This window comes from Cyprinus carpio, chromosome A7 (genome assembly GCF_018340385.1).
Source record: "Cyprinus carpio isolate SPL01 chromosome A7, ASM1834038v1, whole genome shotgun sequence".
Taxonomy (NCBI): Eukaryota; Metazoa; Chordata; class Actinopteri; order Cypriniformes; family Cyprinidae; genus Cyprinus; species Cyprinus carpio.
The window spans coordinates 40,733,261-40,759,204 of record NC_056578.1 but is presented as its reverse complement, the minus strand read 5'-3'; the positions used below and the strand labels follow the sequence as shown (position 1 = coordinate 40,759,204).

The 25,944-nt window shown below is 35.9% G+C and overlaps 1 protein-coding gene across 7 annotated transcripts in view; it reads left to right on the top strand.

Moving 5' to 3' along the window:
• Nucleotides 1-25,944, top strand: part of LOC109048401 (M-protein, striated muscle-like) — a 41,821-nt gene that overhangs the window by 13,730 nt on the left and 2,147 nt on the right. For 5 of the 7 annotated variants that reach the window (XM_042761176.1, XM_042761175.1, XM_042761178.1 and 2 more), the window contains 26 exons: nt 424-582; nt 1,794-1,955; nt 3,185-3,326; nt 4,773-4,969; nt 5,050-5,103; nt 6,304-6,428; nt 6,546-6,729; nt 8,703-8,877; nt 12,003-12,124; nt 13,682-13,699; nt 15,825-16,021; nt 16,113-16,239; nt 16,938-17,122; nt 17,970-18,084; nt 18,714-18,870; nt 19,170-19,276; nt 19,371-19,415; nt 20,581-20,717; nt 20,830-20,974; nt 21,061-21,120; nt 21,643-21,710; nt 21,783-21,896; nt 22,847-22,934; nt 23,827-23,865; nt 24,020-24,125; nt 25,229-25,392. In XM_042761176.1, the coding sequence (XP_042617110.1) occupies nt 424-582; nt 1,794-1,955; nt 3,185-3,326; nt 4,773-4,969; nt 5,050-5,103; nt 6,304-6,428; nt 6,546-6,729; nt 8,703-8,877; nt 12,003-12,124; nt 13,682-13,699; nt 15,825-16,021; nt 16,113-16,239; nt 16,938-17,122; nt 17,970-18,084; nt 18,714-18,870; nt 19,170-19,276; nt 19,371-19,415; nt 20,581-20,717; nt 20,830-20,974; nt 21,061-21,120; nt 21,643-21,710; nt 21,783-21,896; nt 22,847-22,934; nt 23,827-23,865; nt 24,020-24,125; nt 25,229-25,392 (3,192 nt within the window). The remainder of the gene's footprint in view (nt 1-423; nt 583-1,793; nt 1,956-3,184; nt 3,327-4,772; nt 4,970-5,049; nt 5,104-6,303; nt 6,429-6,545; nt 6,730-8,702; nt 8,878-12,002; nt 12,125-13,681; nt 13,700-15,824; nt 16,022-16,112; nt 16,240-16,937; nt 17,123-17,969; nt 18,085-18,713; nt 18,871-19,169; nt 19,277-19,370; nt 19,416-20,580; nt 20,718-20,829; nt 20,975-21,060; nt 21,121-21,642; nt 21,711-21,782; nt 21,897-22,846; nt 22,935-23,826; nt 23,866-24,019; nt 24,126-25,228; nt 25,393-25,944) is intronic. The other 2 variants (XM_042761177.1, XM_042761182.1) reach the window with 1 other exon arrangement.

Below are 25,944 nucleotides of genomic sequence, written 5' to 3'. Positions count from 1 at the left end.
GATTTCTTGCATAAAATGTTTTGTTTATTCTTTCCATTTCCATTTTCTCTGTGTGTGTGTATATTTGTGTTCATCTTCATGGAAGTGCCACTCTTTTCTATTCTTTGTGTGTCTCAGCATTGTTAATGCAAATTTTTTCCTATACTCACTAACATTCATCGCACTTTTGTTGTCTCATTGTGTATTTTATGAATTTGTTGTCCACCTAAATGATGCCTACTGTCAGTCTCCTTTCAATTCTTGATGATATTCCTGTGAAAAGTTCAATGCACTATGGCATTGTACAATGTGTATTGTATGAGTTTCGTCATAAATATGTGTTTATGTGTGCATCATTTTCCACAAGGTGAATCCTGGAGTCATTGCCATCGATATTGCATTTTCATAAAATAAAACTGAATTTAATATGTGTGTGTACTGCAGCACCTTGTCTGGAGTACGGAGTGAAATTCGAGACGAACATTGTGGAGAAGTTTGGTGTTTCTTTTGGTCGTGAGGGTGAGACGCTGAGTTTCGGCTGCTCTGTTATCATCTACCCTTCACTGCAGCGCTTCCAGCCTGAGATAGAGTGGTACAGAGATGGTAAGAGCCAGTAATAACAATAATAGTATAATAATAATATCTAATAACATCAGTTTTGCAAGAGATTACTATTATTGTAATCTCTTGCAAAATTGATGTCATCAGATAACACTGCTAATATTGGCCAATCCTGAAATCAATTTATCATGCATATTTAATCTTTACTTCTTGCAAAGTGGTGTATAGACTACCAATCAATTGGAATAATTACGATTTTTTTATTGTTTTTCGAAAGAAGGCTCTTATGGTCACCAAAGCTACGTTTTATTTGATAAAGAGTATAGTAAAAGAAGAAAAATAAATCCCGCGCACTATCCTCACTTGCAAATACAGTATATCAAAAATAAATGTATACAACGTTTTGCTCAAACGTCCAATGACAAAGAATATAGCAAAAACAGTGATATTGAGAAATATTATTGCAATGTAAAATATCTTTTCTTTTTGAATATATTTTGAAATGTAATTTATTTCTGTGATCAAAGCTGAATTTTCATCATCATTACTCCAGTCTTCAGTGTCACATGATCCTTCAGAAATCATTCTAATATGCTGATTTGCTGCATATAATTATTATCAATTACTATTGTTACTCATTATTTATAATGTTTCTGATCATTATCAATGTTGAAAACAGTTTTTGCTGTTTAAAATTTATGTGGAAATCATTCAGGATTCTTTGATGAATAGAAAGTTCAAAAGAACATCATTTATTTGAAATAGAATCTTTTGTAACATTATAAATGTCTTTACTGTCACTTTTAAGCAATTTAATACATCTTTGATGAATAAAAGTATATATATATATATATATATATATATATTTTTTTTTTTTTTTTTTTTTTAACTTGAATGGTAGTTTATCACAGTTTCCACAAAACTGAAGTGTTTTCAACATTGATAATAATTAGAAATGTTTCTTGAGCAGCAAATCAGCATATTAGAATGATTTCTGAAGGATCATGTGACACTGAAGACTGGAGTAATGATGCTGAAAATTCAGCTGCACATCACAGAAATAAATTATATTTTGTAATATATTCACATAGTAAACCGTTATTTTAACTTGTAATAGTATTTCTCAATATTACTGTATTTTTGGTCAAATAAATGCAGTCTTGGTGCGAATAAAATATTTATTTCAAAAACATAAAAAAAAAACTCCGAGTGACACATACTGTACTGTATGGATGTGTTTGTGTGTGTTTCAGATAAACTGCTGGTGCCATCTAAATGGGTTCAGATGCACTGGAGCGGCGACAGAGCGACACTCACTCTCTCACACCTCAACAAGGAGGATGAAGGACTCTACACACTTCGCGTCATCACCAAATCTGGCTTTGAGACTCATTCAGCGTATGTCTTTGTCAGAGGTGAAGACCAATACAGTCAACTCTTTCCAGTTCAGCCTGCTGCATTATTACAGGCCAAATTATTCATGCTGGTAATATTAATATATTGGCCTGTACTGAGATTTGTGTATCTCTGTAAGCCTCCCTTCCCAGCTCATGTTTCTTTCTAAATTTATCCGTGTCATGCTGTGTCTGTGCCGTCATGACATTCAGATGAAGGACCTGTGAAACTGCCTCGACGAATGAAGTTCTCAACACTCGCTTAGTTAAAGCACTGCAATACACTGCATTTAGGTTTTAATCAACAACTTTGTGAAAAAGAAGCACACATTTGCATACTTTGTATAAGAGTTCTTATTATGGAAATTATATACTTTAAAAGAATATACTTCCTATGTAAGTAAACGGTGTAAAACAATTACAAAGGAACAGAAATTAACACATTTAATTAAATGAAATTTGGAAGTAGAAAACTGTTTTTTGTTGTTGTTGTTGATGTTTTTTCACAACTTTGAAAAATAATTCTCACAGTATATAAATATAATTTAAATGCAGAATGAATGTAATGTTTTTAGACACTTAATTGCAGAAGTTAATGAAAATTTATAGTAAATGCAATTTGCTGAACTCTAAAGTGCTTTTATGACTAACTTAAGTAGGACTTAAGTACATCTTTATATGTAATTTTTCATGTCTTTGAAGTATGCTTAAAGTACTGCTGAATGTACTGACAAACATTTATGGAAACTTATATCATATATTTGTAATTACACATTTGTAATGATGAAGTTGCAAGTTAGTACATTTAAAATATATTAATATATTATAAGTATTTTACATGTGCTTTAGTATGTTAGTCACACATCAAAAAAGTTTACTTCTTTAAAGCACGACAAGATTAAATTAAAACATGATTAAAAATTTACTGTATTTTGACGTGAAATTTTTAATTTGATATTAAAGTGCCCTTTTTCAAAAGTGTACTTAAGTGTGTTTTTAGAAACAGTCATAAAAGTGTCTTTCTTTAAGTCCACTGAGAATGGCTTTTATTTAATTAATATTTTATTATCCGCATATGCAGTTTTTTAAAATAAAGCTACTTTTAAGATTTGAAGTACACTACAAGTGCACATTCAATAAAAATTAAGTGCACTTCTTTTTCACAAGGTATAGCATGCTGTTTCTTTATGTAAACTAATCGCAATTGTTTAAATGCTTCGTTCAGACTTTATTTTATTTGTGTTTGTTAGATGCTGATGCGGAGATTGCAGGCGCTCCAGGTGCTCCTTTAGATGTTCATAGTCTGGATGCTAATAAAGATTATGTGATCGTTAGCTGGAAACAGCCTGCTGTGGATGGAGGAAGTCCCATTCTGGGCTACTTTGTTGACAGGTCACTGCATCTGTATATAAACATCAAACACAATCAAATAAAAACCTCCAAAGTAGACAGAATGAAGATGTTAGCCATATAAATTTCTCAAGTATAGTTAAAATAAACATCATATAGGCCAGAACCAAACACTAAATCTCATTTCACTGGAAAATCCAGCTGAAACCATCTTAATGTAGTTTATATAACATCAGCTGCTTTTCGTTGGAATCTAGATGTGGAAGGATATTGAAAATAGCTTAATTAGAATATGGACATTTTTACTGTACCTTTTGATCAAACAACAAAAAAATAAAAAAACCCAATCCCACCACTAAATAACAAAAAAAACAATGTAAAACTTTCAATTTTGACTTTAAAACTCACAATATAAACTTCAAATGTGAAAAAAACAGAAAGTCAGAATTGCAAGATATAAACTCACAATGACAAGAAAAAAACTCTGAATTCCGACTTTATATCTCGCAATTCTGACTGTATAACTTGCAATTTTGACTTTAAAACGCGCAATTTTGACTTTATATTTCGCAATTTTGACTTTATAACTCACAATTGCTTGTTATAAAGTCAGAATTGCAAGATATGAACTCAGAATTGTGAGATAAAAAGTCACAATTACACATTTTTTATTCAGTGGCGGAAATGGGCTTCCAAGGTTTTTTGTTTTGTTTTCCAGTGTAAATGTCTAAAGATTCATAAATCAAGATACAAATGATATTCATTATTTTCTGAGATATTGATCAAAATAAATTGAGTTTATGTTTCAAAAAGAACATCTGCCAGTGGGCTCAGAAAAATCAACTTAATTATAAGGGAAAACAAGTTTTCCTATCACATTGACAGATATTTGTTCTTGTTTTAAGCATAAACTTACTTAATTTTGATCAGTTTCTCAGAAAGCAAGACTTCTTATCTTCATTTTGCATCTAAAGTAAATGTATCATACGGAGCCCCACACATGACGTGCAAGAAAAAATAAATAAATTGTGCGCAAGATTTACTATTTTGTTCCCTCAATGTACTAAAACGTGCACACGATTACTATTGCGTTACCTCGATTTGCTAAATCGTGCGCATGAACGAAATAGTAAATCGAGGGAATGCAATAGTAATCATGTGCACGTTTTAGTACATTGAGGGAATGAATTAATAAATCGTGCACACGATTTAGCCTACTATTTTTTCCTGCATGTCATGTGCGGGGCTCCATAGTATCATCATTGTTTAGACATACTTTTTTTTTTTTTTTTTTTGCAATGCATGCAACAATTATTCCAATAAATGAAATAATTTCTGCTGCAATTGAAGACCTTTAGGTAATAATTTGTGTAAGGGAGAATTAACACTTTTTTAATGACCTTTTAAAACCCGCAGAAACCCTGTAGAACATCAGACTGTATATCTTGGTGCATTAAATTGTATTTCCCTCTTTTTTCTCCTCTGCAGGTGTGAAGTTGGCGTGACACACTGGGTGCAATGCAATGACACTCCGGTGAAGTTTGCACGCTTCCCTGTAACTGGTCTCGTGGAGGGACGAAGCTATGTGTTTCGAGTGCGTGCGGTGAACAAGGTAGGCATGAGCCATCCATCCCGTGTGTCTGAACCAGTAGCTGCTATGGACCCTGCAGACCGCACAAGAAAAGGTACAACCAGATCAACAAAGCAAATACACAAAAACAAAACGAAAACCAAGCAAGCAGTAAAATATACTGTTGTTCTGTAGGTACCTCTGCTCCTTGGACTGGACAAATCATTGTGACCGAGGAGGAGCCTGTGGGTGAGAAAAATGATCTCTTTTTGCCATTAAAAACCTTTAAATATAGGGAATCCTATAGAAGCCACCATAGTTTGGCTGAACATGATTATTTAAGTCATAATCGAGAGAAAGTTAACAATTATGGCTTATTATTCTTATTTTATTGATAGAATTTCTCATATTAACTTCCTGTATCGTAATAATAAGACACTTTCCATTCATAACGGCTTAGTATCTCATAATAATGAGAAACTTTCTCATAATAAGGACTTGCAATCTCATTGTAGAGAAAATTTCTCGTAATAATGACTTCATGTATCATAATGAGAAACTTTCCCCCTAATTATGACTCTCATAATAATGATAAACCTTCTTATATTTACGAGTTACTATGTTATAATATTTAGAAGGAAAAAAATCTCTTTATTATGACTTAACATCTCATTATAATGAGAACTATGAGTTCATGTGATGATATTTAGAAAATAAAGCTCATTATTATGATTTAACATTGTATTATAGTGAAAAAAATCATATTATGACTTAACATCTCATTCTAAGAAACTTTCTCTAATGACTTCTTGAAATAATAAGAAACTTTCTTATAATAATGACTTAGTATCTCATAATACTGTGAAACTTAATAATGAGACATTTTATGATAATTATGTTAAATAGAAAATAAATCTCATATACAACATCTGAAAGCTGAATAAATAGGTTTTCCATTGATGTATGGTTTGTTATTATAGGACAATAGTTGGCCGAGATACAACTATTTGAAAATCTGGAATCTGAGGGTGCAAAAAAATCTAAATATTGAGAAAATCGCCTTTAAAGTTGTCCAAATGAAGTTCTTAGCAATGCATATCACTAATTAAAAATTTTGTTTTGATATATTTACGGTAGGGAATTTACAAAATATCTTCATGGAACATGATGTCTACTTCATGTCCTAATATCCTAATGATTTTTGGCATAAAAGAAAAATCTACAATTTTGACCCATACAGTGTATTTTTGGCTATTGCTGCAAATATACCCCAGTGACTTAAGACAGGTTTTGTGCTCCAGGGTCACATATCTGTATTTTTGACATTCCCGTGCCATGTCCATTGTATTCTCTATCGAAATCCCACAGTTTATTACATGAAACTGATCAATTAACCTACAGTACTAATATCACATGCTACATTTTGTATTTTATCTTGACTTCATGTAGAGGGAGTGGTTCCTGGCAGACCTCGTGATCTCTCAGTCATTGAGGCCACTAAAAACTATGTGGTGTTGAGCTGGAAGCCTCCAGGGGACAAGGGCCATGAGGGGGTTATGTATTACGTGGAGAAGGTCAGAGTGCAAAACTGAATTTAACTTCATAACCACTGCCAGTGGCATTTATATATTTAATAAAGCTTTAATGTATGTTGAAGACTGTTTAGTAATAATGTGTGTGTGTGTGTGCAGTGTGTGTCTGGCACAGACAGCTGGCAGCGAGTCAACACTGAAATCCCCGTCAGATCTCCACGTTTTGCTCTTTTTGATCTGGCCGAGGGCAAGTCTTACCGCTTCCGCGTTCGCTGCTGCAACTCAGCCGGTGTTGGCGAACCATCAGAACCGACCGAAGCCACCACGGTTGGGGACAAGCTGGGTATGATATATTCAATAACAGCCTCTTTACAAAGCAAAAGATCAAGGAAAATTAGATATTTTTATGAGTATGGCTTTAGATATATCATACTGTTGTGTTCGGCTCTCTGGAATACTTACGGTAATACTGATTGGTGTATCGCCAATCCGGGAAACTGAAGCCAGCACTACTTTCATGTCCTTCGTTTCTTGTTTCACACAAATGCAACTAGTGCCATCTTGCATCTTAATGACTGTTTTTATTAAAATGAAATTAGAGGACTTAAGTATTAATATTACTGTAATGTTGTTGTGTTTGTCTTGTTGCCAGACTGAAAACTAAAAAATTAAAATTGAACTATTATTATTATTGTGGAAATCTTTTAGAATATGTGCGATTTTAAAACAATTTCTACTCATGTCCATGTAATTATTTATATGGTAAGTAGTCACATAAAAAGCAGGCTGCATGTTTATCTTGTTTTGTTCATTGTTCATGTACTGTTTGCAGAAGTCTTGAGTTTATTACAAGTGAGCTAATAAAATATTTCAACTCTTTGCATCCAATTATGTATAAGTAGTAGAGCTTAGATCGGGCCCAACAAATCAAGGCCGACCCTACCCGAGCCCGAGCACGTTGTGTCCGAGCCCGGCCCGGCCGACCGTTTCACTGTAATTATGAGCCCGAGCCGATATAAACCCGACCATTTTGTGGGCCGTATAACCAGGGGCGGCTGCCATGTTTTTTAACGCAGGTGCTGCTGCAATATTGGCCACTCAATATTAATTAAAATTATTTTAATGATCATAATTAAAGTTTTAATTTTATTAAATTGAACAAGCACAACATTCAGCATTCAATTAATATTCTTAAAGATTAATTATTATTAATAATGTACTTCAAAATATTGTTATTTCAAACATAATATGTGTGTGAGCAAAAAGCAAGATGTGCATTTGTAAATTCAGGTGAGTTTTAAATGTGTATAGTGTGACCGTGGCGCGCCGGCGCCTCCATGTCATTATTATATTGTCTGCTATATGCTTTTTATGTATTAAATCCAGGCAATTGGTTGATGAAAAATTGTATTAAAAATTAAGATACAATTTATTACTAAACGAAATTCACCTTAAAGAAAATCTTTCTTCAAAACAAAACTTAAACTTGAAACTAAGTGCTTATTTAATGGCAAAAACGTATTAGCTACTACAGACTCTTTTTGTACAAATTGCAGCACATTATTTACTGAAATTTTGCACATGTAAGTTGAAAGGCATTTGTTTGGCATAGTTTTATAATTGTGCGTGCACTTAATGAATAATACGACAAGGAAGAAGCATGTAAACTGCGTGTTTGTTTATTCAGATATAACAATGGATCGTAAATGGATCTGAAATTTCCGAATGAAGAAACGTAAAACTAATAAAAACTAAACAGTGAACAATGATGAACACAGAAAAAAGATGGCCTAAGACCGGTTTTTTTTTTTTTTTTTTTTTTTTTTTTTTTTTTTTTTTTTGCTGTCATAGGCAAGCAGCGTGCCGCATTTTATGCACGAGACAAAGCCAACACATATTTGTCACTCCCACGACTAGTTTAAAATATACCTCGATTTTCCTCCAAACTTGCTCAAAGTAATTTCTCATTTTTTTTCTTTGATTCTTTCAAGCTCCATGTGGCACTTAAGCTATGAATAGTACAGCACGCACAGCAGGTGTGATGCGTCACGCGTGCGAGACTGCGAATGCGAGTGGACGAGACGATGCGCATACACGTGATGTGCTTTATCATTGCGGGAAAAATAGGGCCCGACCCGGCCCGCGGGTAGTTCGGGCTCGGGCAGAGAATCTAAGCTCTAATAAGTAGCCCTTACTTCATATGTGGATATTCCATTTACTCCTCATTTTACCAACGTAATTACAGCATGCAGATAAATATTGTTTGAATATAATATAAATTCTATAATAACAAAACTTTTTTTCACCTGCCTGCAGATATCCCATCAGCCCCAGGCCGTGTGGTTCCCACCCGCAATACAGACACATCTGTGGTGGTTTCATGGGAAGCGTCACGTGACGCTAAAGAGCTGGTGGGCTACTACATTGAGAGCAGCATTGCAGGGAGCAATGCTTGGGAGCCATGCAACAACAAACCAGTTAAAGGCACAAGGTAGAAAGATACATACAGTGTAATGATAATTAACCAAATCACACGAGCAAGTGTGCTAGTGTACATAATATCTCTGTAACGTTGCCATAGGCACAAGGCTGAGTAATCACAGACTAATAATCCGTTAAACAGCATGATTCCAAAAGTGATATTGCACCTGAGATAAACATTCTAATGCTTGATTCTGATTGGTTGGCGAGCGTACATACAAACATACGGCTAAGGTAGTTCCACGCTTGACCGCATTACAGTTCCATATCACTTCGCCTAATAATTTCAGTTGTTTCGAATCTCCTTAGAGCAAAATATCCAAAACCCACAGATACACTCTGTCCCGTGTTTTGTGTGTGTACCTGCTCCCTGATTGTTTGAGTTATTAGTTAATTTGATCCCATGTGTTTCCATTGATCCCAGGTGTTCCTCGTCTTCCCCTCATCAAGTCATGTGTTTAAATAGTGTTCCCAACCCAAGTTTCTTTGTCTGCTGTTAAATGTCATCCCCGATGTTCCAGTGGTTGTTGTCTCCTTGTTTCCTGAATAAAACTCCTTTGAAGTATTCTTCAGCGTCTCATCGTCCCTTCCAGCCTGAGTGACCATGACAGAACAGCAGACCGAACAGTAAGCGGCATTCCCTCTCCCCGCATTTATTTTTCTATTTTTGATTAGTGGTTTTTTTTAGTTTTCCGTGCGTTCCTCCATGTCCCCTAATGGAGGAACGAGCCCTGTTTATCAACGTGGCTCAGGTAAGCCCCGACCCAGTCAGTTATGCGAGGGCATTCGTGCCGCTTGCTCTCGCCAGCTCCCTCGAGGGGGAAACACTTGTGACACTGTTCCGGAACTGGATAACATACCATCATCCCACGGAGCTCCCAGACACAACCAACCTTGACTGGAAGAAGGCAGTCATCCGGTGTCTGGAAATCCTCCTTTCCCGATCCGGAACCCCTCATCCGGCAGTTCCCGAGCCCAATCAGCCGGCCACGCCGAGGTCAAGCCCGCCACCTTTGCGGCTCACCCAAGCCCGCCGGCTCATGTGGCAAGTCCATTGAACATTAATATGGCAAGTCCATTGAACATTAATATGACAAGCCCGCCAAATGGTAATCCAGCCCCAGAGCTCTCTCCAGTGTCAGCTCCAGCCCCAGAGCTCTCTCCAGTGTCGGCTCCAGCCCCAGAGCTCTCTCCAGTGTCAGCTCCAGCCCCAGAGCTCTCTCCAGTGTCAGCTCCAGCCCCAGAGCTCTCTCCAGTGTCAGCTCCAACCCCAGAGCTCTCTCCAGTGTCAGCTCCAGCCCCAGAGCTCTCTCCAGTGTCGGCTCCCACCCCAGAGCTCTCTCCAGTGTCAGCTCCAGCCCCAGAGCTCTCTCCAGTGTCAGCTCCAGCCCCAGAGCTCTCTCCAGTGTCGGCTCCAGCCCCAGAGCTCTCTCCAGTGTCAGCTCCAGCCCCAGAGCTCTCTCCAGTGTCGGCTCCAGCCCCAGAGCTCGCTCTAGTGTCGGCTCCAGCTCCTAAACTCACTCCAGTAACAGCTCCTCGAAAAAAAAACGCTTTGATGTGCCTGCTCCCCAAGAGCACCAGCCGGTGCCAGCACCATGTAAGCACATACCCGATCCCCAGTTAAGCCCAGGAGGGGCTCCTGTTCCTGAAGTAAGCCCAGGTGGGGCTCCTGATCTCCTGTTAAGTCCTCGGAGGTCTCCTGATCCCCCCCTTAAGCCCACGGAGGGCTCCTGTTCCCGAGTCAAGCCCAGGATGGGCTCCTGATTCCCCGTTAAGCCCACGGAGGGCTCCTGTTCCCGAGTCAAGCCCAGGATGGGCTCCTGATTCCCTGTTAAGCCCAGTAGGGGCTCCTGTTCCCGAGTTAAGCCCAGGAGGGGCCCCTGTTCCCGAGTTAACCCCACGGAGGTCTCCTGATCCCCCGTTCAGCCCAGGGAGGGCTTCTGTTCCCGAGTCAAGCCCAGGGAGGGCTCCTGATCCCCCCGTTGAGCCCAGGGAGGGCTCCTGACCCCCCGTTGAGCCCAGGGAGGGCTCCTGATCCCTCGTTCAACCCAGGGAGGGCTCCAAGGCCTGAGTTCAGACCTGTAAGTTTCCCCAAGTATTTTTTTGGGGGGGGGGGGGTCAGTATGCATCCAGCCATAGAGGCTGTGCGGGGGCTGGGGCCGCGGCCTCAGAGGCTGCTCCGCCATGGCCCCCTGAGTCTCCAGCTCCGCCATGGCCCCCCAAGTCTCCTGATCTGCCATGGCGTCCTGTGCAGGTGCCGTTCTGGAGGCCCACTGTCCCTGGTGTGTCCTAGGTGCCTCCAGAGGACATGTGGTGTGAGGTCACGCCTTCCGGAGGGGGGCGTCATGTCAGACTCTGTCCCGTGTCGTGTGGTCCTGCTCCCTGATTGTTTGAGTTATTAGTTAATTTGATCCCATGTGTTTCCATTGATCCCAGGTGTTCCTCGTCTTCCCCTCATCAAGTCATGTGTTTAAATAGTGTTCCCAACCCAAGTTTCTTTGTCTGCTGTTAAATGTCATCCCCGATGTGCCAGTGTTTGTTGTCTCCTTGTTTCCTGAAAACTCCTTCAACGTATTCTCCAGCGTCTCCTCGTCCCTTCCAGCCTGATTGACCATGACACCAATGGAAAGCATGCTTTCTTTCTCCCGTTTTTTACTGAACAAATTCACACATACAGTAACATACCACCTCGAGTGTGCATTATTTTTCTAATAGATCAGCGGCCCGTCATCAATATAAATTTCATATTAAGTGAATGCTATGCAAATATTTTGTTTTTAGGAGATTTAGCTCCAAATCAAACAATGTCTTCAAGGTCACTAGAAACTATACAGGCAGGTGTGTTTGATTATGGTTAGAGCTAAACTCTGCAGGACAGTGGGTCCCCAGTACCGAAGTTGCCCAGTCCTCGGCTAAACAGACAAATCGCAAAAATCGGACCGAATTTTTGTGACAATCATTTATGTTGGTGTAAACACGCTTTTGGGGATTTAAGGGTTTATTAAATGAACAAGAGTATAAGCAACTGTATATGTTTGTCTAAGCCAGCTGCGCTAATAAATGCTAGAACTGTTTGTGTGAGACTTTCATTTTATGTTGTAATATATGAATTGCTGTCTATATGTGTTTATGCAGATTTATCTGTCATGGCTTGACAACAGGCGAGAGTTACGTTTTCCGGGTAAGAGCAGTCAATGCTGCGGGAATCAGTGAATTCTCACAGGAATCAGAAGCCATTAAAGTTAAAGCTGCTATTGGTAAGTCATTTATCAACACCTATTGATATCATTAAGATGGTTAGAATGTGATTTCACTTTTTTCAGCTTTCACTTTTTAATTCTGACCACTGTACTTGACTTACACATTCCACACATCCTATATGACACGTTAGTGTCAAGGCCACCAAACTCTAGCTCCACTCCCTGCATTCCTCCCAGGGGTCAGGACTTGTAGACCTCCTCTAGTTTGGGTCACAACGGATCCAACATAGTGGTGACTACAAAACCAGCTCACCCGCTCTCCCACGTACACTCCTTCCCACTCCCTCAATCTTTTCAAACCTGTCCCTTCTGCATGTCTTTCACACTTTCTGTCATGCCCTTTAACAGCCATGAGACTTTCTGTTGAGCGTCAAGCTCACTTCTCCTTTATGAAACACACTTTTAAAGTGCACACCTTTCTCTAATCGAAGCACTACTCTCTGGCACAAAAACTCAATGGAGTTTGAGTTTTAATTTTATTTAATTTAATTTCCACAGGGAATTAGATTTCATAACACGACGCAAAGAGGGTAGTTTAGGATAGTTTATTATTATTATTATTTATTATTATTATTATTATTATTATTATTATTATTATTATTATTATTATTATTATTGTCTCTGTTTGCTTGTTTTAATGGCTGCAAAGCTGTAATGCAAGATCTAAAAACATTTTTTGATATATAAATATATAATAATACATAAAAACTAGACATAAACCATAAATATTAGAATGTTAGTTGTACTGTTGTTGTGTTTATATATATATATATATATAAGTATACATGTAGTTCTATTTTTTTGGTCCTAAGTTGATCACATGCCTGCTGTGACATTGTTTTGTTTAGTTTATTTTCAAGCACAAAATGAATTTATTTTTAATCAGTAATAGTCATTATTTTACATGGCTATCAATAAATAGGCCTTTTGAGGCAATAAGTTAATTTGTCTTGCAGTTTTTTTTTTATGTAGATATAGAAACATACAGTATAGAATGATTTTAAGCTGTCGTATGATGATCAATTAATAATTTATATTTAATATTAATGCTAAAAATAAAAATCAAGATGATAGACACTAACTAGTTGTTGTTATTGCGGCTGCTGGTCAACTAACAAACATGTTGTAGTTAGTTGGATTATGTGGCTTTCATTGAGTTTTATGTGCCTTGATGTTACGCTATGTTGTGATGTCCTTTTTCATAAAGATTCAGAACAAATAACCTTTGTGACTTTTAAAATGCATAAACTACACTAAATAACTCTATCATCTGCCAAATGATCTTTCTGAAGTTTCTTTTCATTTCCCTTTGCTCATTTCTCCTGAAAATAACTTTGCATTGCTTGTTTTCATTGCCTTCATAATTTGAATAGAATATTGCAAAAACAAATTTGACTGTCTCTTGCTTGCATACAGACTTCTGCTTACGTTTTCTACTGAGATGAACTTGAATAGTTAGACTAAAGGAATAAAATGTGAAGCATTCTGAATGTGATTGTTTTAATAGAATTCATGTCTGATCTCTTTTGCTGTTTTCTCTGCTAACTCCTGTAGGGGGCGGTATTCTTCATGGTGTGTGTCTGGAGTCAGGGGGTAATGGGGTCGGACTAACCCAGCACAGCTCTTGCGGAGTGGGCAGGCATGCTGCGCCTCACTCCCCTGCTGACACGCATCTAACACACATAGCTAATTCTAGTGAGAGGGTTGAGGGAGGTGGTCAAAACACTGACCACACAGGCCATCCAACTGCATTAAATGAAGGCAAACAGGGCAAGAGAGCCAGTCAGAGAGAACCAGAACCTGCTTGTGAGCAGGAAACTGCTAAACAGGTTGCAAACTCTAGCACTGAATTGTTAGAGCCCAACTTTATCCAAAAGGAGTCGGCAAAAGAATTGCCGGACAGTCGTAAGTCCTCAGTAAACTCCTCTCCGGAACAAGAGAAAGCAGGAGAGCGAGAGAGAGGACGGAGAGGCTCAGGTGAGAAGAGAGAGAGAAAACCAACTCTCTGGAACATCACCCATCAGCATCCCTCCTCAGAGTTGACCTGTCTTCATTTTCTCCTTTCCTGTTTTTTCCATTCATTCTTAATTCATTTCTGTTCATTTTTTGCATGTTGAGTTTTTTTTGCATCTTTAAAAAAAAAAAAAAAAAAAAAAAAAAAAAAAAAAAAACACATTTAGTGTATTGCAATTTATCCAGTTCAGTCATTAATCATTTATTGGTCATTACTGTTAAACTGACCCTTGTGGAAAAGAAGTACACTTTAACATATTTTTTAATAGAGCACTAATTACAAAAATAATATAATTAAAAACAATATATTTAAGTGCAAACTAAATGTAACGTTTTGGGGCATTTATTTGCTTGTTAAATGCAATGAAACAAAAGTGTATTATATTTAAAATGTATATAAATGCTAATTTAAACTATAATACATTTAATACACTTGATACACTTAAGTGAGTCAAAAAAACACTTTAATGTTCATTTAAGTAGGTCTTAAGTACATCTTTATAATTACCTACTTCTCTTGTCTTTGAAATATGGTTAAAGTATTGCTAAATGTATTGACAAACATTTACGGTAAATTAAAATATATTCTAATGTAATTTCTACTGAAACTTGTATCTCATGTGTTTAAATATATTTGTAATTACAAATTTGTAATTGAGTACATGTAAAATATATTAATTTTAAACATAATAATGAATAACACACTACAGTTAAAATTTTACTCAAGTACTTTACATTAGTATGTTAGTCAACACATCAAAATAAGTGTGTTTGTTATTTATATATTGTTCTTAAGTGTGCTTTTAAAACACACCAAATTATTATTAAAACATTAAGTTATTTAAAATGGTGTAAAATGTACTTTGAAGTAAAACTTTTACATTATTACAAAGTGCACTTTTTCAAAGTGTACTTAAGTATGTAAAGAAACAGTCATGAAAGAGTTTCTCTCTTACATGGCCTTTTTTCATTAATATTGTATTATCTGCAATATACTTTTAAAACTTTAAATACACAACAAATTCACATTCAGTACAATTAAGTGCACTTCTTTATACAAGGGTGGACACAAGACCTTATTGTAGCATATTAGCATATTGCAGTTGTTTTATTGACCTTGTAGTCATGCTGTGGTTATAAAGTATATTGACACTGATTGGTCAGTCAAGTCTATTGGAAAAGCCAGCTAAAACCAGTTTCTAATGGTTTCTTGCTGGTCCAAGCTGGTCTACATACAGTTGTTAATCAGCTAAACCTGGTTTTGATCTTGCTGACCAAGCTGGTTATACATGGTAAAGCACATTTAACCAGAAACCCAACATCTATCATGTTCTAGAAACTTACACTGTAAGCATCTTACACTGACCTGGTTTTTCCAGTGGGATATCTACTAATTTTAATATATGGTAAATCTTCTCAGCTACAGACTTTTTAAACCCTCAAATAACATCACTATTTACACGGATACATCTTTTGGCTTCTTTTTTGCCACCAGCCACAACTGGCAATATGCTGGACACCTATACAACACCCTCCTTGCAATGTTATAGTGCCAGTCTGTATTTTAACAGTACTGTGTTTGGTTTGGATATTTCACATATGCTGGTACATGCTCAGTCTGTCATAAGTTTCCTTTATACTGCAAATGTGCTTCACTGCTAACTGTGGTGTTCTGTTATGCCAGCTTCACCCACCCCACCCTACGGCATCACTGTGCTGGAGTGTGTGCGGGACTCAATGGTACTAGCCTGGAAACAGCCCACTTTCATCGGCGGTGCTGACATCACTGGTTACTTTGTTGATTACCGTGAGGTCATCGGTGGAGTACCGGGAAAATGGCATGAGGCAAATATTAAGGCTGTCAGTGAGAGAGCTTATAGAGTAAGTAGGACATTTGTGCGTGTAATAACAAGCAAAATATTAGATTATGATGTGGCCAATTTGTGATCTCCAACCTTGTCTTTCTGCCTAGGTTTCAGAGCTTAAGGAAAACATGCTGTACCAGTTCCAGGTACGTGCTGCCAACATGGCTGGTGTGGGCATCCCATCTCTTCCCAGTGAGACATTCAAGTGTGAGGAGTGGACTATTGCTGTACCGGGTAGGCACAAACTAATTTGAAAAATGTTTTACTTTCCAGAACTGCAAAGCTGACAATAAATGTGACCCTTGTAAAAAAGAAAAAAAAAAAAGAAAAAATACACTTAATTACTCTTTTAAAAAAGCATGCTTTTTAAGTGTGTATACTTAAGTGTCAATGTAATGTTTTGGACACTTAATTGCATGCAACTACAATTGCAATTAAATATAGTTAAAATTTATTTTAAATGCAATGAGCTGAACTTTAGTGTGAGTTTTTGACCCACTTAAGTGTGACTTAAGTATATCTAAATTCATAATTACTTTCAATATTCTCTAATATCAATATTGTCTTTGAAATATAGTTTATATATAAGTGCACTGTTAAATGTACTAACAAGCATTAATGCTAAACTTAAATATACTTTAATGTCATTACAATGTACACTTAAGTTTTTTCCAACTTTTTCAAAGTTCCCAATATTATAGTTCGAATATACACTGCAGATTTAAAGCACATCCTTCAGAATTCTGTAAGTAGATTTCATCTAACCTATCTAACCTAATCTAACTAATCATAAAATAATCTAAATATTTAAGACTCATCCAGACTCATCTAGTTTTGTTCCATGTTCCATTCACAGCAAAGAACACAACATATTCTCTTGTTTCTCACATCGGCTCTGTCTGAAATGCTCTACACTAAAAACCTGTTTTTAGGACCACCCCATGACCTCCAAGTGCAGGAGGTGCGTAAGGACTCTCTGGTCTTGCTCTGGAAACCACCTGTCTACCAGGGTCGTGATGCTGTCAATGGATACTACATTGATATCAAAGAGGCTGACGCAGACTTTGAGATGTGGAGAGGAGTCAATGAGAAAGCTACTCACAAGACATTCATGACGGTTTGTATGCATATGGAAGCCGTAGGGCAGTGGAGTTTTTTAAGGGTTGTGATATTAGTATACGTTTGAGAAAATTAAGTACTCTTGTAGCATACTTTTAAAATGAGTATTTATTGTGGAAATAATTTAAAAGGATAGACTTAAGTGAAAACTTAATGTAATGTTTTTGGACACTTAACTGCATGTTAATTGCAATTAAAATGAAAATATATATTTAAATTTGTATTAAATGCATTTAGCTGAACTTTTTTTTTTGACCCATTTAAGTAGAACTTAAGTACATCTTTATATGTAATTTCATAATAACTTCTGTTGTCTTTGAAATATGATACTTACAAGCATTTATGTTAAACTAAAATACACTTTAATGTCATGTATTTAAATATATTTGTAATTACTCATTTGTAATGATAATTGCAATTTAGTGCATTTAATATATATTAACCAGAAACTTTACATGTGTTGTAGTATGTCAAATCAAGCACAAAATAAGATTCTTCAAACATACTGACTCAAAATCACACATCAAAAAATAAACACAAAAAAAAATAATCAAAAAAAAATGACTCAAAATTTGACATTAAAAAAAACACTACATCAAAAAATAAACTGTAAAAGTGTACAAAAGTGTGTTAAGAATCATGAAAGTGTCACTCTTTTAGTAACTTAAGTGGCCTTTTATTTCGTAACTATTATATCATCTGCAATTATATACAATTATATCATCTTTTTAAATATACTTTTTAAGATTTGAAGCACAATACAAGTTCACATTTAATACAATTAAGCACACTTCTTTTTCTCAAGGGTAGGTTTATGGTAGTAAATGTTGTTTCTCTTATTCTAGATCAAGGATCTAAAGGAGGGGGAATCATATGTTTTCCGTGTGCGCGCTCAGAACAAGGCTGGTGTAGGAAAAGCATCAGATCCTACAGAACCAGTTGAGGCAGTTACTAAACCAGGTACTAAACTAGACTGAACTAGAATTTCTCAAATAACATTTCATTGTACTGCAAAAAAAAAAAAAAAAACTACTGCAGATTAAATTGAAATCAGTGTAAAATTAAAATGATCCTTGTCTTGTGTACAATTCATACTTTGTCTTGAATTTTATCTCTCTTTAAATAACTTGATATACCTTTAAAAATTACTTTTGTTTTTCGTGTGACGGCACCATTTCTTCTTATTTTTCAACCCGTATCCTCCAAACACAGATTGTATAGAGACTACTTTTCATGACCCAATCAATTCCTGATGGATAAAAGCAGTTTATCCATTGAATATCCTGTTGCATTCTGATAAATTGGTTATTACAGTAGCGAAATGGATTGTAAATACTGTTGCATTTAAGCTAAAGCAGACCATGCTAAACCTGATTCAGAGTATACGTTGATCAAAACTATATGCGAGTATATCAGAGTGAACAGGAAAGAACAAAACAAACACATAATCTTTACAGTGGGTGCTTTAGGAAATGAAGAATCTGTTTAGAGTTGTTTTTAAATCCAGGTTAACACTAAAACAAACCAAAATCAACAAGACTTAACTACTCTCAACAAAATCCAACAAGCCATTTGTTTCTTTCTCACAGGTACTGCTGAGATAGTTGTGGATGTTGACGATGATGGTGTCATTTCACTGAATTTTGAGTGCTCTAACCTCACCGCTGACTCCAAATTCGTCTGGTCCAAGAACTACATGGAAATGACAGAACCTGAACGCATGACCTTGGAGACTAAGGGTAACAAGTAAGTATCTATGTGCTAATGAGTTTTGTTAAATTACTAATTATCAAATCTAAAATCATGGCTCAAATGTTTTAGCTGTTGAAAATGTTGTTTCAAAAACGTTTTGTTTTTGGCTCAAATGTCCCTTCAAACCAACTTGTGTACCTTCTGATCAATCAGTCTTCGGTAGAACATTTAAAAATATATATTATTTATTAATGTAGCAAACAATTTCATCACATTTCCTGAGCTATAACTACTAAAAACAAAATACAGATTAGAGTGGTATCATATTCTAACTCTTCAATATGTGTCTGTAGATCCAAAGCCATCTTTAAAACACCTTCAGAAGAAGATCTGGGCATCTACTCTTGTTTCGTGACACACACTGATGGAGCCTCTGCCAGCTACACACTTTCTGAGGAAAGTGAGTTAATTGACCTTTTTCATTTTTATGTTTGAATTTACCAAGTCAGCACTGGTTATTGATTCTGACTGCTTCTCTGTCCTGTTCCTCACAGCTCTAAAAGAACTTCTGAAGGTCAGCCATGACCACAAATTCCCCAGTGAGTAAACATCACATCACATGCACTCTCAAAACCTTTCATCTTCTTAACTTTTTATTCTGAATGTGAGAGCACTTGCTCTATCCTGTTCACTTTGCCAATAATACTTCAAAATAATATACTTAAGTGTAAACTGAATGTAATCTTTTCAGACACTTAAATGCATGTTAATTGCAATTAAATAAAAATGTATTATAGATTAAATTTATATTAAATGAAATGACTTGAACGTTGAGTGTTTTAGAGCCACTTAAGTAGGATTAAAGTATATATTTACATTGTGTAAAACGAAATACACTTTAATGTAATTACACATTTGTAATAATGAAGTTGCAATTTAGTATATTTAAAAAATATTAACTTTAAATGTAATATCAAGTACCACACTACAGATAAAATAATAATCAAGTATTTCATATCTGCTATAGTATGTTAGTCAACACGTCAAAATAAGTGTACTTCTAAAAGCACAAGAAAAGACCATTAAGCCATAATGATTTAAAATAATCCTTTATTACATTAAAGTATTAATAATACTTTAAAATAAATTGTTAATTTGAAATTATTACAAAGTGCACTTTTTAAAAGTGTACTTGTAACGGTCATGAAAGTGTCTCTCTTTAAGTACACTTAAGTGGTCTTTTATTTCTTTAAAATTATGCAATCTGAAAGTGCAGTTTATACTTCTTAATTTATTTGCACAATTAAACACTTATTTCTTTACAAGAGTAGTTCTATTAAATGTATTTAAAATAATGTACTAACCAGCTATTGTTTTGTCCTATAAACAAAAAAAAATTAACGTGTGAACTGAACTAATTTTTAACGTTTAAAATACAGCTTTGTAAAGTAAGATTTTACAAACAAGCTCGATGGAGTGGCAAAATCTTGTGTCACATGACACTTGTCCTTTGGTTAAGACAAAAACTTGTTTAGCATGAAAGATGTAGTGCTTGCCAGTTTATCGATTGCATCATGCCTGGTTACGACATTGTGTTTCAATACAAAAACAGAGCGTAAGTATCAAGGTTAAGTACAACTTCCATTCCTTCATAAGTCTCCAGTGCAATGAACATCATTCAGGACTGAATTCATGTTTTGTTCTATTGTTCTTAAAGTCCTGTTAAACCTATTAAAACAATGCATTTTCACCCCCCCTCTCCAGTCATCCCACTGAAGACAGAGCTGGCCGTGGAGCTGCTGGAGAAGGGCAGAGTTCGCTTCTGGTTGCAGGCTGAAAAAATCTCTGCCAATGGAAAAGTTGAATATGTGTTCAATGACAATATGATCCACCAGGGAGAGGTTAGAGGAGCACAGAAACAAACACGCAGCAGATGAAGCATTGAAACACATGCTATTGGCTGGAAATAGTCCTTTGGCTTGCTTCTGCATTAACAATTTCTCTGTGTTGTAGAAATACAAGATGAACTTTGATAAAAATACTGGCGTCATTGAGATGTTCATGGAGTCTCTGGGCAAAGAGGACGAGGGAACATTCACTTTCCAGCTTCAAGACGGAAAAGCCACCAACCAGTCCAGTCTAGTGCTGATCGGAGATGGTACATCTGAAAGTCCATATACACATACATATATATGCATCTCATGTATGGAGTGTGTACCGATAACGCCATCTCATTTCCTTCAGTGTTTAAGCAGTTACAGAAGGAATCGGAGTTCCAGAAAAAGGAATGGATTAGGAAACAAGGTATAATTATATGCGCAGTAAATGCGCTGCAGTATTATTTAAAGTGCATGTAAACAAGTATGCAGTAATGTTTCAAACAGCAATACAATACATCTTTATCACATGACTTCATTAAGTTATATGTTAAATGCAACTTCCGATGTCCATTGATCATTTTAGAATGATGCAATTCAGGAAACCTGCCATTTTATTCCAGCTGTCTGGTTGGAGGCATCACTCATTGAAATATTTAGATTATACTAAACTTAATGGTGCAACAGTCATATATTTAGCGTGAATTGTGACTTAAGCTTAGTTTTAATTTATACAGCTGCTGCAACACATCTTATTCTTCTAGTTATTCACCTACCGACTAACGATTCAGAAGTTTTGCACATTCACAAAAAAGCTTGCATCTGCATTTTAAAATAAGGTAGACAGACTGTGCATAGTGTGAATATTATGGTGTAAAATAAAGTAGTACTGTAGTATTTTATTCCACGTCCTGTTTGTACATTAATCATGCTGTTCACGCACTGTAAGGTCCACACTTCGTGGAGTATCTCGGTTATGAAGTCACGCCTGAGTGCTGTGTGAGACTGAAGTGTAAGGTGAGCCGTCTCTCTGATTAATCTGCAGTGCTGCCTGTTTCTTAATTAGTGACATATTAACCTGTGATGCAGGTTGCTAATATGAAGAAAGACTCTGTGGCGCTGTGGTATAAGGATGGACGAGAGATCAAGGTCAATGAGAAACTGGATTTCTCTGAAGGAGTGTTAACTTTGGAGATCGCTCAGGTGAGCAGCGTTACACACGTTATTACCCAGATATTACTCCTCATATATTAAAAATATAGTCAGGTGACACATATGGCCTCCACAAGCATTTAAATATTAAGTAGAGATATTTAGTTGATGATTAACTAACTAGCTAATTAGTATTGCTATTATAAACAACTTTCCTATAATTCCTCAATTTTTATCAAATTGTACAGGCATTTCAAACTCAAAAATGAACATGCAAACCTGCAATAACGGTCCCCAGACTTCATGTAAACCTTGAAACTGTCAAAACTACAAAGCTCCACACATGACGTGAAAAATAAAGATGTAAATCCCATGAGTTACAAGCACATTTTATTCCTACATTCTTGTTGTATTTAAATCATTGTATTGTTTTAGTTAAATCATGGGAATTAATTAATAAAATGTGCTCAATGATTTCTTAATTGGCCACAGTTTTTTTCTTCTTCAGGAATAAATGTATTTAAAAAGGACAGAAAATGAACAACAAAGGATGCAGCCTGTTGAAATACATAGTGTTTCTAATTATTAAATGTAAATGTCAAATGCTTGGATTGGTGACAAAAATTAAATAATGTGGTCAGTATTCCATCAGTCTTATTTTATGCAAAGTAGAATATAACATACAATGACATATAAACACCAGTTTAAAATATAAAATATTGTGAATTAATACAGTAAAAAAAAAAAATAAGCAAGTCTTACAGTCTCGACATTTGCTATGCTGCTTGAATTCAGCAATCCATTTGGGTTTCCAGTCTTTCTCTACTTTATTGGTACCATCATCAACAACTCCCTCCTCTTTTTTTAAAAAAAAATACTCAAAACAAACACACCCAACAAAAAAAAGCCTTTCTTACATACAATCGATCTTGTAGTGTGAGGTTGGAGATCACACAAACATACTTAACTAGGAATTTTCTGTTTGTTTATGTCAATGGCAGATCTCCAAAAAGGATGCTGGTATATATGAAGTAGTTCTGAAAGATGATCGAGGCAAAGACACCTCCACCCTCAACCTCACAGACCAAGGTATCAGCAGAAAACTGATTCAAAACTACTACTACTATTATAAAACACTCTAAAATTACTTTCTTATTGTAACATGCACTAATTTGTGCTGTGTGTATATTTTTCATCTAAATTGTCCCTTAAAGGGATACTCCATCCCAAAATCAAAATTTTGTTATTAATCACTTACCCCCATGTCATTCCAAACCCGTAAAAGCTCCGTTCGTCCTGGGAACACGATTTAAGATATTTTATAAAAAAACTCTAGACACTCCCACATACACCCAAAAAAAAAAAACAGTCAAAATCCACAAAAAAATGAAAAAAAACCACCCCACAAGGATGCACTGTTTCTACGTGTATTTAGCTTTGATTCGAAAGAAAACGGCGCATCCTTGTGGCACGGATGATACAGAGAGCATACACAGCATACGGTGATATGGAGAGACACAGAGGGGACTGTTGACAAAGGAATTAAAGTCGTTATTTTTGTTTTCTTCGCTTACGAAAAGTGTTCCCTTCGCTTCATATAACCCAGATTGCACGTCTGATGGTAGGTGGAGTATTCTGATGACGACTTTCATACCTTTTATTGACCTTGACACTGTTATTTATTTGGCAGTCTATGGGACAGTCACAGGCCTCCCGGTTTTCATCCAAAATATCTTAAATTGTGTTCCAAAGACAACCTGAGCTTTTACGGGTTTGGAACGACATGGGGGTAAGTGATTAATGACAAAATTTTCATTTTGGGGTGGAGTATCCCTTTAACACTTGTACATTAGATAATATTTAAATCAGTTCTGCAGATTTTCTCCAATAATCACTGCAAAAAAAAAAAAATTCTTCCTGATATTATCTGTCTTATCACAATTGAGCTTTTAGAACTGATTTTCTGTCATCTGTTTTCCAGGATTCAAAGACCTGATGAACCAGGTTTTCAGTGTTATTGGTAAGATTTACAACGTTGTTTTCAAACGTAAATGTTTTATCAGGACATAGTAAACAAATTCATATGTCCTCATAAAAATCTTCAGAGCACATATTTCCATTTAACCATATAGTTTTAGATGTGTATGAGCGATGTTGACGTTCTTTCTGTCCAGCGAACTCCTCCACTCCGCTGAAGATCCAGAGCACAGAGGAGGGAATCAGGCTTTACACCTTCGTCAGCTACTACAACGACGAGCTGCATGTCACCTGGCATCACAAGTAAGAACATGTGACTGTGTTTAAAGGGACAGTTCACCCAACAGTTGGCGGTAGCCATTGACTTCCATAGTACAAAAGAAAACACTGTGGAAGTCAATGGCTACCGTCAACTGTTCGGTTTCCCTTCTACCCTTCGGTTTCCCCTCTGGTTTCTTCTTCTTTTGTGTTCAACAGAAGGAAGAAACTCATACAGGTTTGGAACAACTTGAGGATGAGTAAATGATGACAGAATTTAATTGTAGTTTTTGGGTGAACTGTCCTTTTAAGAAGTGTTTCTCTTAAACTTAAGAATGCATGACATTTTTTCTAGCATTAAGAAATTTTCTGACAATGATTTAAATGAAAATAATTTGAAGTTCAATGTACAGCCATAAGTGGGATTTAGTTCATGTTTGAAAGTTTAATCTCAGAAGAAGATTTTATGTAAACCTTGAAAATTTTGGTTAAATTATGGTTCCCCACACATGACATGCGGAAAAAAAAGAAAATGCACATTTTATTCTTTTGTTCCTTTGTTTTAGTTGTTTACTGTATTGTCACTTTTTAATTTTTTTTTTTTTTTTATTCAACAACCAGCCAAGTCACATTACAGACCAGGATCAAAATAGAGAATGAAAATAATAATAATAATAATAATAATAATAATAATAATAATAATAACAACAGCAAAAATAAATAAATAATAAGTTCAATGCAAAAAAACAACAGCAAAAAAAAAAAAAATCAAAAATATGCAGCTTGTATTTCAAAGCGACTTTTATAGTTAATGTTTAACTAATGTTTTATAGTTAAGTTATAGTATAGTTAACGTCAAACATACAAAGTATGTGCAAAGTGTGCACATTTGTGTTTGTGCTGAATAAGAGAGGTACGTGAGCCCAAGTTTATCTAGTTTCGGGTTTGCTTTAAATATTTTTTTTTCTAATTATTAAATGTCAATTTCAAATGTCTGTATTTGTGACAAAAATTAAATGTGGTCACAATATTGATAAAGCATATACTATTAGAAAAGTAGCCACTCTCAATGCTCCCATGCAGAGTAATCCACCTTTTTATTGAGTTTATTTCATGACAAGTAAAAAAGTGTGTGTGTTTCATTAAAGGGACGCTGCGATTGCATTCACCGAGCGCATTAAGAGTGGTGTGGTGGGAGAGCAGCTGTGGCTGCAGATCTCTGAACCCACAGAGAAAGATAAAGGCAAATACGCCATTGAGTTCTTCGACGGGAAAGGAGGCTTACGCAGAACTGTGGAACTGGCTGGACAAGGTGAGGAAACACATGATCACATACGCCATGCTCCAAACCTTGCTGTCTGCTGCCTTCATTATATTATGACTGCGACTAAGCATCACATTGCAACAGTCAGATTCTGTCTCCTCTGAAAATGAGAGTACTTGGACCAAAATGAAAAAACACTGTCCATGGCCAAAGCTGGCAAAAATCACACTGTGGTTCACTTTAGTTGTGATGGGATCTCTGTTTGTGAAAAATAAGTGTGCACATCTGTATGGAAAGTTCATGTGGAGTACTTCAAATCTTAAAAGAATATATATTTTTTAAACTGTATTTGGAAATAATATAATAATAATTAAATAAAAGGCCACTTTTAAAAGTGCACTTTGTAAAAATGTCAAATTATTACAAAAGTTTTATTTCAAAGTACATTTTAAATCATGTTTTAATAATTGTTTGTAATGTTTTAAAGTTAGTACACTTATTTTGATGTGTGACTAAAGCACATGTAAAGCACTTGATTGATTGATACTTGACTGATGTATTTAAATTCATAAGATACAAGTTTCAATAGAAATTACATTA